We start from the raw sequence: 13,389 nt of genomic DNA on the forward strand, positions 1-13,389 counted from the left end.
AATCCGCCTAATCCACAAGATAGCATGTCAAAGGAAGAGTTTGCCAGAAAACGCGATTTCGAAACTTTTGATGGAAAAAAGGTTCATATCGCGTTTACCCACTAAAACATTTGTACTATCTCATCACAAATAATTCCATTTTATTTATGGTAATGGAATATGAAAGAACGGAATAGCCTAAGAAAAGATTTTGCAATAAAACGCGATTTTCAGGATTTTCGCAGCAAATACCCATGGAAATCGCGTTTCCCGATAGAAATGGATCCAACAACGAAATCTACATGCACTTCATTTTCTGAAAGGAGTTTTTTTAGACTTGACTATTCATTGAATATATATATAAGGAATAAAATACAGGATTTCAGTTTGCCGGAGTGATACCTCTCAGATGGTGCAATCCTCTCAGAATGCTCTGTACTTGACTACTGAGCTAGGGATATGATGACGGTATCTTTCAGTTTGCCGGAGTGATACCTCTCAGATGGTGCAATCCTCTCAGAAATCTCTGTACTTGACTATACGGATGAGCTAGGGATATGATGACGGTATCTTTCAGTCGGAGAAGGAGATGCTGAATGCTATCCTTCATTCGGTGAATGCCTTTCTGGTGGAGGAGATGTTGTACTGAATAGACATGTGAGGAGGGCAAGTATACTAGCACATTGTATACTTTATGACTCAGAATTCACGCCCGCGTGGCACGTGCCACCATAAATGTCACACGTGTGATCAACGGTACTTGCCACGTGCGTCATGATGATTTGTCCTCGGTTTCTGTGCAGATTCTTTTATCGTGTCCTTTTGTGTTCTCCTCCACACAACCATCTACTGACCAATTTCACCATCCCCTTCACTCAAGCACCCATCCAAAGCTGTCCTCTTCAAGCGTTAGCCTCTTACCCTGCATTGCAATACGAAATAGACACAGAGATTCTGCTATAGCCCTAAACCACACCTATTCAAGGTCGTCCTGCTTACACTTTTCTTAGGAGGGCATGGACAGAGGAAAAAGAGGTATTGTTCTAATTGATCTCAATTATATATTATAGTGTTTTAATCTATAACTTTTGCGTCATCGCTCGTAACCCGAGTTGTAGTAGTTCCAATATGGAAAGGTTGTTTTGAGGGAGAACGCGATATAGGATGGTTTGCTTTAGGGGGACATAATATCGCGTTTTCTAGCAGATTTCTCACTACTTTTTTTTATGTCCTCTCCATTAGTATATGAGTTCTAAGGCATACAAAGAATTTTTGCAATGAAATGCGATTTCAATGTTCTGGCTGCAAAGACATGTCAAAATCGCGTTTTTCGACAAAAGTATTATGTAATTGTCTGGCCAATACCGATGTATTATGTAACGATTTTCTCTCTTCTCTCCGTGTATCTTTATGTGTGCATGTACAATTTTGGATAATGCTCCAGCCACCAAGAGAACATTGGTATTATACTTCCATCGGGAACAGGCCAGTCTATTATATTCCATTCCAAAAAATCTTGCCTTTGCAATATGCCATAAGAATGAGCATGGTCCAATAGCTGGTAGAAGTGATCATAGAAAAAAATACCCGCTTTAGCCAAGTCTCTTACAGATCTACCTTTGTACTGTAGCTCTCCTATCGCGCCATGTACGACATTGAAGAATCCTAAAATGCGTTCCACCACTGGTTGCCACTCCTCGTATGATGAAGGATATAGATCTGAAACATTCAGAAAGATCATCTTAGTTATAAAGAGAGAAACAATTGTGCCTTGAAAATAATTTAAGTTATATTATGTGTTTACAATTTGGTCTATGATGTGGAAGATAAGCTGGATATTCTCGCAATTGAAGTTCTCGATGCATATAAACATGCTGCACCAGAATCTCTTTTACACATCTTCTGCCTTCTTTCACTCTAAAACCTTTTACTCTGCCTTTCCAGGATGTCAAGAAAGTACTCGTTGATTGTTGCTTTTTGCTCTTCTTCCTGATCCTCTTGGGTTGCATTAGTACCCAAGCTCCTTTTCCCACTTCAAATATTTTCCAACTAGCATTTGCTGTTACAATATTGGAAACCTCTATGCTTGAAATCTGTGTGATAGGCCTTCGTGGTGGCAAAGATATGTTTCGTACATCAACAGAGTCTTCACCATCTAAACCCACCGAACGTTTTCTAATGCTACGTCCATTGTTTCTGGGTGCCATCTCAGGCTACGAATCTAACACACCCCTAATAGAAACCAACACAAAAGAAAGATAGTATGATGTTAGATTTCAATTAATCTAACATTCTAAGTAATGCAGATCGACTTAAAAGAAAGAACAAAAAGATATCCACAACAGGTGAAATGTTGAAGAGAGCAAATTACAACAAAGCTATGGCAAGGAGAGATGCTTGTCGAAGATGGAATAGTCCCTCGAAAGTCTGAGAAGAAAGGAAATTGGATTGTCGCAAGCGAGAAGTTTCAAACAGACTCTTACGCTCAAAGATGGACTAAAATCTCATGATAGAGACATGCTGGAGAAGAGAATCAAAAACAAATCTCCCTATTCATCTCGCACGCTTCCGCCACCATAAAGTACTGTTCTATTTTCTATTTTTCACTCTTTTTTTGTGGATTTTCTATGTTACATTGGCCTTCTCCTGATTGGTTGCGAGACATTTTCTCCAAACCCTAAAAGGCCCCAAAATGAGCTCCGAATTCTTCTAATGAGAGAGAGAGAGAGAGAGAGAGAGAGAGAGAGAGAGAGAGAGAGAGAGAGAGAGAGAGAGACGATGTGTGTGTGTGTGTGTGTGTGTGAGAGAGAGAGAGAGAGATCACAAGAGAGCATGAAATGCTGAAATGTACAAGAGAATGAGAGCTTCTTTTCAAGATGTCAACGCTTTAAAAACTAGAATGCTTGGATACCCTTATCCACTTGATTGCTTGCTCTTGTGCATTGTCAATGTGCTTTAAAATAATGTGTGTCATCTTGAAGCGCTCGAATGAACTTGAAATTGAAAGCATACCTAGAAGGGATGCTAGAGTGACATCCGCAATTGATGAACCTCAAGCCTATGCTTATATTTGGTAGAGATCTCAAAGTACCTCAAGAATATCTCGAAGGCAAAGTTTAAAATTAAGAAACATACAACTGTGTAGTTTTACTTGTAAAATCTTGAAGTGTTCGAACGAACATGAATCTATAAACATACTTGGAAAGGGTGCTAGAGGCACATCCACTACGATGAACTACATGCCTATGCTTATGATTGATGGAGATCTTGAAGTACCTCACAAAAAGTATAATTACAAATTGGTTAGCACATATGAATTTGAGTTACACGTCGTTGTTCAAGTCATACAAATTTTGTGCTTGTTTGTGCAAGTGAAAAAAAACCATACATAAAATATGGTGGGGAGTTGCACAGTCCTCCCTAAACTTTATAAGCATGAGGGAACGTTCCCTTCCCCCATTTCACAAATGACACACTTGGTATTGAAAGTGGACCAAAGATACGCCTTCAGTGTTGAAAGTGGTCATTAGTTTGTTTGAATATAAAAGAGAGAAAAATAAGAATACCTTTGTTAGCCTGCGATACCGAAGTCAATGATGCGATGAGCCTCGTGTGATATTGTTTCATGATCGCTGATTAATTTAGAGCTATAAACACTATCAGTGCGCATGAATTATCTTCGACCTCGTGTAATGAGGGTGTGTCACGAAAGTGGCCATACAAACCAGTGTGCTCATGTTGTGGTGGCCTAATCTCTCTTTGGGCATCCAAGCACATATGTCCATGGAGGTCCCCCATGTCCTTATAACGACGGTGTGAACTAACAAACCATAACCACAACCACCCATAGTGATGGGACGATGAGGATGTCCCTAGGAAGGTGGTGGAGAGAGGTGGGGGGCTGAGAACCTACACTCAAGACGAGAGAGACGCGCGAGCAAAACATAGAGCTTTACCTCACATACACCACTAGCGAGAGCCGCGATCTTACCTCACAGAGCTTTACTTCACATACACCACCAGCGAGAGCTGCGATCTTCCCTCCTTATTTTGGATGTTTGGGGAGCCCCTCTCCATAGAGAGATAAGCTCGTTGCAAAAATTGAGATATGATGCTTGTGTTGGGCCAAGCACACGGTAAGTAAAGCCACCGTAAAAGGTGAACTAAATTTGTTTTTTCTAGAGGGCAAACTGAATTTGCTTTTTGTCCATGCCTTCGAGCTTGCTTTCTTTTCTGCAAGGTTCTTAGGCTACCCAAGGTAATAAAAATGCTTGCTTTTCTATAAGGTTCTTAGGCTACCCAAGGTAATAAAAATGCCACACTTCGCTCTCTCTGACCACATAACTCCATGTGTTCCTCCAGTACAATGTTCACATCATCGATCACAACCTAATAAGCATGTCATCTTCTACCTACTATCTAGGTGATATGGGCTCCAATGGCTATTAGTTTGTCCATCCTCGGCCACCCTCCCTCATGCTGCTCCCACTTGATACTTTATTGCATGCAACAGAACGCACATCAGAGGCCATCCTAGATGCCAGCATGATGTGTGATAGTAGTGCAAGGACTAACCCTGCTAGGATGTCGTGCAATCTACAACAAACGTACTAGCCCCTTGGACTCGCATGGTTGCCATCCCCAGCTAGTCTGTACTTCGGGCAACAAGCACAATAATCAGTTGTGCCACAAGTCCTCTAGGATGCGCACACCTGTCACCTCCAAGTAGAGATCGTGTGTAGTATTTGTATATAATTGTGGCCTTTTCAAATGTACTCCCGAACTATGCCTCCAACTCCTACCTTTTCCTTCTTGCTTTCTCCTACGTCCTCAGTCAATAGTCAATAGGTGAATACATGGACCATGTCACCACTTCCAGCATAGTGAAGATGTAGAGCAGTGCGACCTCTCGTTTGAAAAAAAGGGCACCAAGCCTCTTCACTAAAACAAGTACGCAAGCTCTCGTTTGTAAAAAACGCATGCAACAACGTATAATAAGCAAGAACTAAATTTTCTTTTGGCCCATGCCACATGGACCTTGGACCTTTGCGCTTGCTTGCTTTTCTTTCATCCCATGATCCCATGATGACACTACCATTATTATTTGCAAGGTATCCTTATGGCAAGTCCGATGAGATTCTCTAAATAATGCCTACTATTACTCTCTAAATAATCAAAATAATGCCTAGTACTACTCTGCCTACTACTTTTAAAAAAGATACATTGTGTCAAAAGTCTTCTTTGCTAGTACATGCATGTGTGTTGTTGAAATTGGAGATCAAATCCCTATTTTTCACACGTGTAGAAGACTAGATACAAGCAACAAATGGTTGATGTGAAATGTCGAGTTTGATCATTGGAGCATGAGCATTTCAAAGTTGCATAAACACATTTTAATTTTGTTGATGCAAATAATATTCACAAATCATGTGCTCTTTATTGTAAACTACATTTATGAACTCCATTAGCATGGTTAAAACAATCTTTGCTCAATAATTTGACCTTAGCGGGAGTGTTGCTACCTTAATAAACCACAGGGGAAAAAAAGTTAGGCTAGAAAAAAGAAAAGAGAAACCTTAAACAAAGTAATTGAAGAGCCCTAACAAAAACATTATATTCGATGTGTACATTTCTGTGACGCTTTAATGTGGGTGGTACCCAAAGAAAAAAGGCACACTGCTGTTGTGTTCTAAGAGTCGGAGGAGTCGTCGTCGTCGTCTTCTTCCATGTCGGAAGAGTCGACGTCGTCGTCTACTTCCATGTCGCCGTCGGCATATGCCCAGAGAGGGCCTCCTGGAGGATGGTCTCTCGATGGCTTGCTCCATGAGGGCGGGGCTAGTCCGGATGATGGCCACGCAGAACTGCCTAAGGTCCAGCTCACCGCGGCCGCTCGTATCGCCCAGCCTGGTCATATCCCGCAGCTCGGGGTCGCTCATCGGCGGGAGGCCCACCAACCTTCCTTGGGCTATTGCAGCTGAGGAAGGCTGGGTATGCGTGTCTGGATCAGCCAGCAAATGGAAGCCCTTGGCGAGCAGCTCCTGCATCAGCCTCTCTGCCAGGAAGCCCTGGAAGACTTCGTTGGGATCCACCCACATTGGGTGGTTGGCGGCGGGAGGGAGGGAAGGCGTGGGCAGAAGAAGAAATTGAGATCATGTCACATGCGAGCAAAGGTAAAGAAGGCTTCGCCGACTGGTTGGTAAGTACATGGTTTTTGTTATATTCATCATACATGGTGTTCTTGCTCATCATTTTCTCCGAGTAGAGCATAGTGGTATTAGGCTTCCATGTCCATATATGCCCAGAGATGCTCGTATCGCCCAGCCTGATCATGTCCCGCAGCTCGAGGTCGCTCATCGGCGGGAGGCCCAGCAACCTTGGGCCATTGCAGCACCTGAGGCTGGGCAGGGTGATGGTATTCGTGTCTGGATCAGCCAGCAGATAGAAGCCCTTGGCGAGCAGCTCCTGCATCAGGCCCTTCCCGCCCAGCCTCTCTGCCATGACAGGCAGGAAGTCCAGGAAGACTACCTTGGGATCCATATTGGGTTGGCTTGATGGGTACCACAGGCGGGAGGGAAGGCGTGGGCAGAACATGTCACATGCGAGCAAAGGTAAAGAAGGCACTGTGAGGACGAGGCCGCCCTTCGCCGACTGGTTGGTAAGTGATCCGATTTCCTGAGCACAAGCGTGCTCGTTGAAAATTCACTGTCAAACGGACAGACTCCACGAGTCATGTTTTGAACGCTTCTAAACCCCATGTTTAGCGTGTACCAATATTCTCCCTCTTCCACACAGAAGCAAAAAAAAAAAACGAATCATCTGTTTTTATTTCTCTTTTAATACAATGAAATTTGTGTTCTCCCATGTGTGTGCTACTCTCTCTCTCTCTCTCTTATAAATTGGGTTGGCAGATGGCTATATGTTCAAGCTGATTGAAAAGTTGAAAGGCAAGGAGGTTACAGATGGGTTTTGTATGATAATAGGCAGGAGCTAAAAGAATAGCCAAGAAATGCGTTGAGTATTTAGGAGCAACTCTCAGTCTCAAGGAGAATCACTCAATTAAAAGGGTCCAAGCTGAATCCAATCTTCTTGAACAAGTTAGTAAGTAAGAGTCTAGATCCTGATAGAGCTAAATGGTTGGAAAGGGATATAGAACTTGAGGAATGCTAGGAGGCCCTCTTAAGATTGGGGAGAGAGAAATCCCCTCATTGGAATGGTCTATCTGTGGAATTTTTTATCGCGTTCTCGCCCTCTCTTAAGCAGTTTGTTTGGAGAATGTGTAGTGAAGCCTTTAAATCAGGCAACTGGATAGGGACTTAAAGGAAGGGTTGGCGAAACTTATCCCTAAACAGAATGCTTGTGACAAGTTTAATCACTGGTGGAGGCCTATTACTTTGTTGACTGTGATATACAAAATTTTGGCCAAAGTCATTGCCATTAGAATCACCCCTGCTCTTCAGGAGATTATTTCTAAAAAACAGCATAGTTTTATACAGGGGAGATCCATATATGAAAATATTTATGTTACTATGCTGGGTAGGGATGTGGCTCTGAGGACTAAGAAGAAATATATTCTCTTGCAATTATACTTGGAAAAGGCATATGATAGGGTACATTGGTCATTTGTAGTTAGAGTAATGGAAAAAATGGGGTTTGTCTCCAGAATGTCTTCCTGCATATACACTCTCACCTTGGGGGGCAAGTCTAGCTTACTATTGAATGGAAGAGTTGTTGGGGGATTTGAGGTTAATGGATCAGTGAGGCAGGGTTGTCCCGTTGCTCCTCTACTCTTTGCGATTGCTTCTCACCCTTTGATTAGGGCCCTAGAGATGGCCTCTTCTGAAGGGAGGGTGATTGGTTTAAAGTTGAGCAATGGGGAGCAATTCAATTATCCAATGTTTTGTTGGATAACTCTTTACTCTTCTTGGAAGCTGATAATGATAATGCCAGGTTGGCTCTGAATATTATACAAGAGTTTGGTGATGCTTCAGGCTCCAAATGTAATATTCATAAGTCTAAATTAATAAGCTTGTCTAAAGACAATGACTTTGACTTGGAGAGGGAGTGTGAGGTGGTGAAGAGAGGTCATATTGTTAAATATTTAGGGGTTCCATTTAGGGTGGATGTGACTAACAAACAACTGACAGATTGGGCATTAGACAGATTCTTTGTGAAACTGAAGAAATGGGAGGGTATCAGGATCCCCTTTCATGATAGGGCGGCAATATGTAATACAGTACTGAATGCCTATATAATGTTTCTCTGCCCTGTGCTGGACTTTGGTAAAGGGCACTAGTAGAAGATAATCAGACCTGTGAGAGATTTTGTGTGGAGGAATGTTGGGTCCAATAAAAAGGCTTTGGCCTGGCTGCTGGCTTGGGACAGGATTAGCCTACCTAAGAGTGAAGGTGGGTTATTCATTCTTCATCTTCCTTCCCATACTGTTGCTAGGTTGGCTGTGCTCTTGCCCAAAGGTCTTCATGAGAAGGAGATCTAGTCAAAAATGCTAAGGAAGCTTGTAGATTGTTCAGTTGTCTATCTTGATGGAGTGTGGCAAGGTCTAAGTTGGAAAGATAAAGTGTTCTCCCATGCCCCTCTCAAAATAACAGGGTCCCCACTGTGCAAGATGTTGTGTACTAAATGCAAAGAGGTGTTGGAATTCATCGTTTGGGATGGATGTGGTAGAGCATCAGGGAACTCTTTAATGTGTTTAGGGATTTGGTGGACTTATAAGTTCGATCCCCCTAGCTCTACAAGACCCCCGAATAGCCAAAAGATTGAACAATAAGGGTGTGAGGAGATTTAATGATTGCTGGGATGAAGTATTAGTGGGTTGGAAGGAGCTTGAGCAACTAGAGATGGATCTTGCTTTATCCAAGAGGGAAGCACAACTTGTCAGACATGTGTTGGAGGAGGTGTAGAAAAGCTGGACATCCATAGCATTGGATGAATCTTATTGGATCAGGGATTGGTCTTGGTTTAATGGATCCAAGCTAGACAGAGGCACAACCAGAGTTCTGTATAATGCTTTGAGAGTAAGTGAGGACAATGTCATTTATTGTACGTAACAGAATTTGGAAAGTAAGTTGGAGCTCCAATTGTTGGAGAAGGAAGTGGAAGGCAATATGGGAGATGGAAATACCTACTAAATCTCAGGTTTTTTTGTGGAGAGTGTGTATGGGAGCTCTGCCCATTGGTTCTAAACTAGTTCAGAGGAATTTCACAAGTGGTTCTGCCCATTGGTTCTAAACTAGTTCAGAGGAATTTCGCAAGTGGATGCTGCCCTAGATGTAGGACCTCCTTGGAAGACGAGAAACATGCATTTTGGGACTGCCCTACTATTAGAGGAGCCTGGATTAAGATTGGGAAATGGGTCCAGTGCTACTTAGGGGTGCAGGTTCAATGGGGGGACTGATTGATTGGCAGATGGGCAACAACAAATGGTGGACATGTCGATTTGATCTTTAATATTATCAGATTTTGTTGCTTATGGGAGATCTGGAACTCGAGAAATTGCATTGTTTTCTAGAAAGCTTGTGATACAGGCATTGATGTGAGTGGATTGATGCATAAATGTATATGTATGTGCTAGTCTATATGCTTGGTTAATAAGTTGAGTGGAGCTCATAGTTGCCAGGCATTTCAGAAACGGCAGGTATGAAACGGGTTTCATACGTTTTGAAACGTTTCATAAAAGGTAAGAAATGGGTAAAAAAAGGTTTCATACAAAACAGAAAAAACATGTATATTTTTTACTTGAAATATACAAAAGAAAAAACTATTGACATAACTTATAAGAGACCACATTGAATTCATTTCAATAAAAACAGAATACATGTAAGATATGATGATATCACAAATCATGTGGGTGATCACTAATGACTAAACAAAAATCAAAAGCATCACCACGTGGGTGATGATTCATGACTCAAAATTCAAGATCAAAATAAATAACATGTCCAAAGTTCAAACTAAATAACATGTCCAAATAAAATGATACTGGCAGCTGCTAGCTACTATCTGCATCCTCATCTGCATCCTCATGCTCATCCTCATCTGCATCTTCTGCCTCTGCAGCCTCACTCTCAAGGTCACTGCCGGTAGCCGAGTCCTCAAAGGCCTCATCCTCTAGAGGTGCAGGTGCACCACTAGTACTAGCCTCTCAAGAAGATCGTGTAGTGCGAGCCGGAGCCATGATCTCCTCATAGAGCATAGAATAGATGTCTCTCTCCTCCTGAGGAATGTCGGGAATCTCCTTGCACTTCATGATATCAATCTTATCTGGATTCACTTGGCGAGGCTCAATGGGATGACCCTTTTGTTCTAGCAATCGGAGATTGCAATGACAAAAGACAAGCCTCTCCAATTGTGCTGAGGACAGTCTATTTCTCTTTTTCGTGTGAAAAAGAGCCCATGTACTCCAGTTTCTCTCACAAGGCCCTGAATTGTAATCCTGGGAGAGAACTCTCAGTGCAATCCGTCTCTACATTGCACAAAAAAGAATGTTAAGTTAAGAGTCAAAAAGAGAGTAGCATTTGAATGTAGATTTTGAAAGAATAGGACTCACGAGACAAAGATACAAGATTCAAGAATCAAGAAACCTTACCAAGTTGGGTGTCCCAATACCGTATTTCTCCCACCAAGACACTGGCTCCAACTGTGTCTCCCTGAGCAATGCAGTAGCTCGCCCAAACATATGGCTACCGTTGCGGTAAATGAGAAGCTCATCCTCGAGCTTTCTCATCAGCTGTATATCACCTCCACTCCCACCAACTTGGTAATGTACTCGATCCATCCTGACTCTAGCTCCTCATTGAGGTATTGCTCCTCATTCCTCCAAAGGGGATGCAAAATGTGAGCAACAGCATGGATTGGCCTATGAAACCAATCCCAACGCCGATTCCAGATCTCCTTAATATCTTGAACTCTGCATGTAACATGTGACACACATAAGAGATCAAGATTTATAAAATAACTCAAAGACTAAAGTTAAAGCCCAAGGGTGAGAACCTGTCACGCGACAAGGTAGTGAAATCATTGAGAGCTTCACCGATTCTGTCCATGAACTCATAAAGCAGCCCAATGGTACTTCCCTCCATGTCTGTGAGCCGAAGGACACTATACATGGGCTGAAGTGCCTTCACAAGTCCCTCTGCATCCTGCCACCAAGTATCTCTCATGACCATACGAGAGAATGCTATAGACTTGGGCTCATCCTTGTCCTCCCATGCTGTCCATTCACGACACACAACAGTGCATAATAAGCCATGTCGCACTCTCACTAGTCTCTCCACCACAATAAACATATATGCAAACCGAGTTTTGGAGGGATTTAGAAGCTCAAGATCACTATTGGCCCTGTACATGCTCAAAACCTTTGGCCTCTTTGTGACAAAGTTCACCATGGTAGATGCAGCTGAAAATACATGGCTCACCCAATCAAGCTTTCCCACATCCTCAATCATCAAGTCAAGGCTGTGTGCTGCATAAGGTGTCCACACAATCTTGGGGAACTCCTCCTCTAACATCCTGCCCATGGATACACAATTGGACCCATTGTCCGTGATCACCTGCACAATGTTATCAGGCCCAATTTCATTGATTGCCTGGCGCATGTGGGACATAATGAACTCCCCTGTAACCACTATCCCTGGCACCGATGCATCTATGGCACGAATGAACATTGTGCCTTTGCAGGAGGACACAAGAATGTTGTACACATTTCTCTTCCGCACATCTGTCCATCCATCACAAAGAAAAGTACAACCATACTTTGCCCAAGTGGCCTTGAGAGGCTCCATCTCCATCTCCACAGCCAGTTGCTCCTTGCGAAGCTCAGTAGTGTGCAATGTCTCGTAGGAGGGGCCATCCCACTCACACCCAATGCGGGAGATAGCTCTCATTGCCTTCTTCCATCGAGGAGTCCTGACAATGTGGAAGGATAATCCACATTGAATAAACAACTTCATCAACTCCCTCGTTGCCTCTTTCATGGCAGCCTTTTGCATCCCTGCCTGTACATGTCCTTTCTTGAACACTAGAAGACTAGTTCTTTTGGCTCGAGGTGCCGAGCTAGAACCACCTGCAACACCACCTGCAACCTCACCACTGGTATCTTCCTCTCTAATACTGCGAGTCCTCTTGGAGACACTTTGACGTGCTTCAGGCTCTCCCAGATTGGGGATATCCTCAAGGGGGATACCTAGTTGCATGGCCTTCCAAGCCTTGAGGCTATCATAGATTTCTTGTGGCACATGCTTACATGGCCCAATGCCGAAACCCTTTGTTTGTGAGAAATGTGCCTTCAACCTGGTGACACTGCCATGGTGCTTATCAGCACAAAAGTTGCATTTCCACTTTCCGGAGCCTGAGCCACCATATCTAGACTCGAAGGTGACATTGTTCCAAAGAGAATCACCTGTTCGAGGCATCCTACAAGACGAGGATAAATGCAGATTGTTGGCCCTGCAAGTGCGACACATAACATAAACTAATCTCAATAGAGCAAGGGTGGACCGTGGAAGATATGCCATAAATATTGATGGAAGAGAAAAAAGTGTGCTGTTTTGTGAGTTGTGCAGAGAAAACCAACTTAAAGCAAAACAGGACATTATCCCTTTGGAAGACCTCCACAAGGCCCAAGGACACCAAGGAGTAGGGGGTCGACAGAAGCGATGGAAGGACAAGAAGGATGGCACGCAATCGGCGAACTCACATGCGGCGGCCACTGGGAAGCGTGATAATATGCGCCGTACGAATCCAGGAAAGAAAACGTTTTTTAAGGTTTTTAAAAACTGCATGATGTATGAAACGCTTTTCATACTGTACGAAACGTTTCGTACGTTTCAAAAGTGTATGAAACGCGTTTCTATGCAACACTGGTGGAGCTGAACTGTTTCAGTTGATTCAGACTCTCCAATTTGCTATCATCTGATCCTTCTTCTCTAGGGATCATTTGCAGACATACTCAGCTGTGCCTAACGATGTGGTGTGCTAGATTTCAGGGTCTCATAAAGCAGAAGGTGAATGCTAAGCCAGTCAGATATGGACCTTAAAAAAAGAGATGGTAAAAGAAGTTCAAGCAAGCAAGCCTTTATTGAGAATCCAGTAGGGACTAGACCATTAGTCAAAATCTGGTTTCAAAAAGGGTTGTGAAGGGTGATGTACTGGAAAAACAAGCTCCTAGGGGCTGCTCAACTGAAGCTTTGGTTGAAGCTTGCATTTTGCTTGGGTACCAGTTATCTTGGGGTGAATCTTCTTTTGTCTTTGAGGATGATAGATAGGATTTAGTGTGTAGCTTGCTTAGTGGAGGTTGATTAATCTGTCGATCATGGCTGACTATGGTGAGGTTGGAAGGATGCAATGTAAAGTTTATCTTTTTTTATAATAATGATATATATTATTGGTCCCCAA

The 13,389-nt window shown here is 42.9% G+C and overlaps 1 protein-coding gene across 2 annotated transcripts; it reads right to left on the reverse strand.

Annotated features, from left to right (window-relative positions):
- Nucleotides 1-9,926: 9,926 nt before the first annotated feature.
- LOC147606260 (uncharacterized) lies at nt 9,927-11,446 on the reverse strand. 2 transcript variants are annotated; one of them, XR_015265065.1, is made up of 3 exons: nt 10,987-11,446; nt 10,583-10,903; nt 9,927-10,459 (listed from the first exon to the last, which is right to left on the reverse strand). XR_015265065.1 is itself a non-coding variant. In XM_086792629.1 (2 exons), the coding sequence occupies exons 1-2, from the start codon at nt 10,769-10,771 to the stop codon at nt 10,139-10,141; spliced, it is 510 nt and encodes a 169-aa protein (XP_086648755.1). In that variant the 5' UTR covers nt 10,772-10,959; the 3' UTR covers nt 9,927-10,138. The 2 variants fall into 2 exon arrangements, 1 of the variants encoding a protein (XP_086648755.1); XM_086792629.1 differs by lacking the exon at nt 10,987-11,446 and having other exon boundaries at nt 10,583-10,959.
- Between the last annotated feature and the right edge of the window lie 1,943 nt (nt 11,447-13,389).

This window comes from Cibotium barometz, chromosome 58 (assembly GCF_041138505.1).
Source record: "Cibotium barometz isolate CiBa-2024 chromosome 58, ASM4113850v1, whole genome shotgun sequence".
Lineage (NCBI taxonomy): Eukaryota > Viridiplantae > Streptophyta > Polypodiopsida > Cyatheales > Cibotiaceae > Cibotium > Cibotium barometz.

What these genes read in the sequence shown, in the direction of transcription:
- LOC147606260 (XM_086792629.1), bottom strand. Translation starts at nt 10,771, where the DNA reads ATGGATCGAGTACATTACCAAGTTGGTGGGAGTGGAGGTGATATACAG. An exon ending in GTATTGGGACACCCAACTTG is followed by an intron (nt 10,460 to 10,582) that starts GTAAGGTTTCTT and finishes TGTGCAATGTAG; the next exon opens with AGACGGATTGCACTGAGAGT.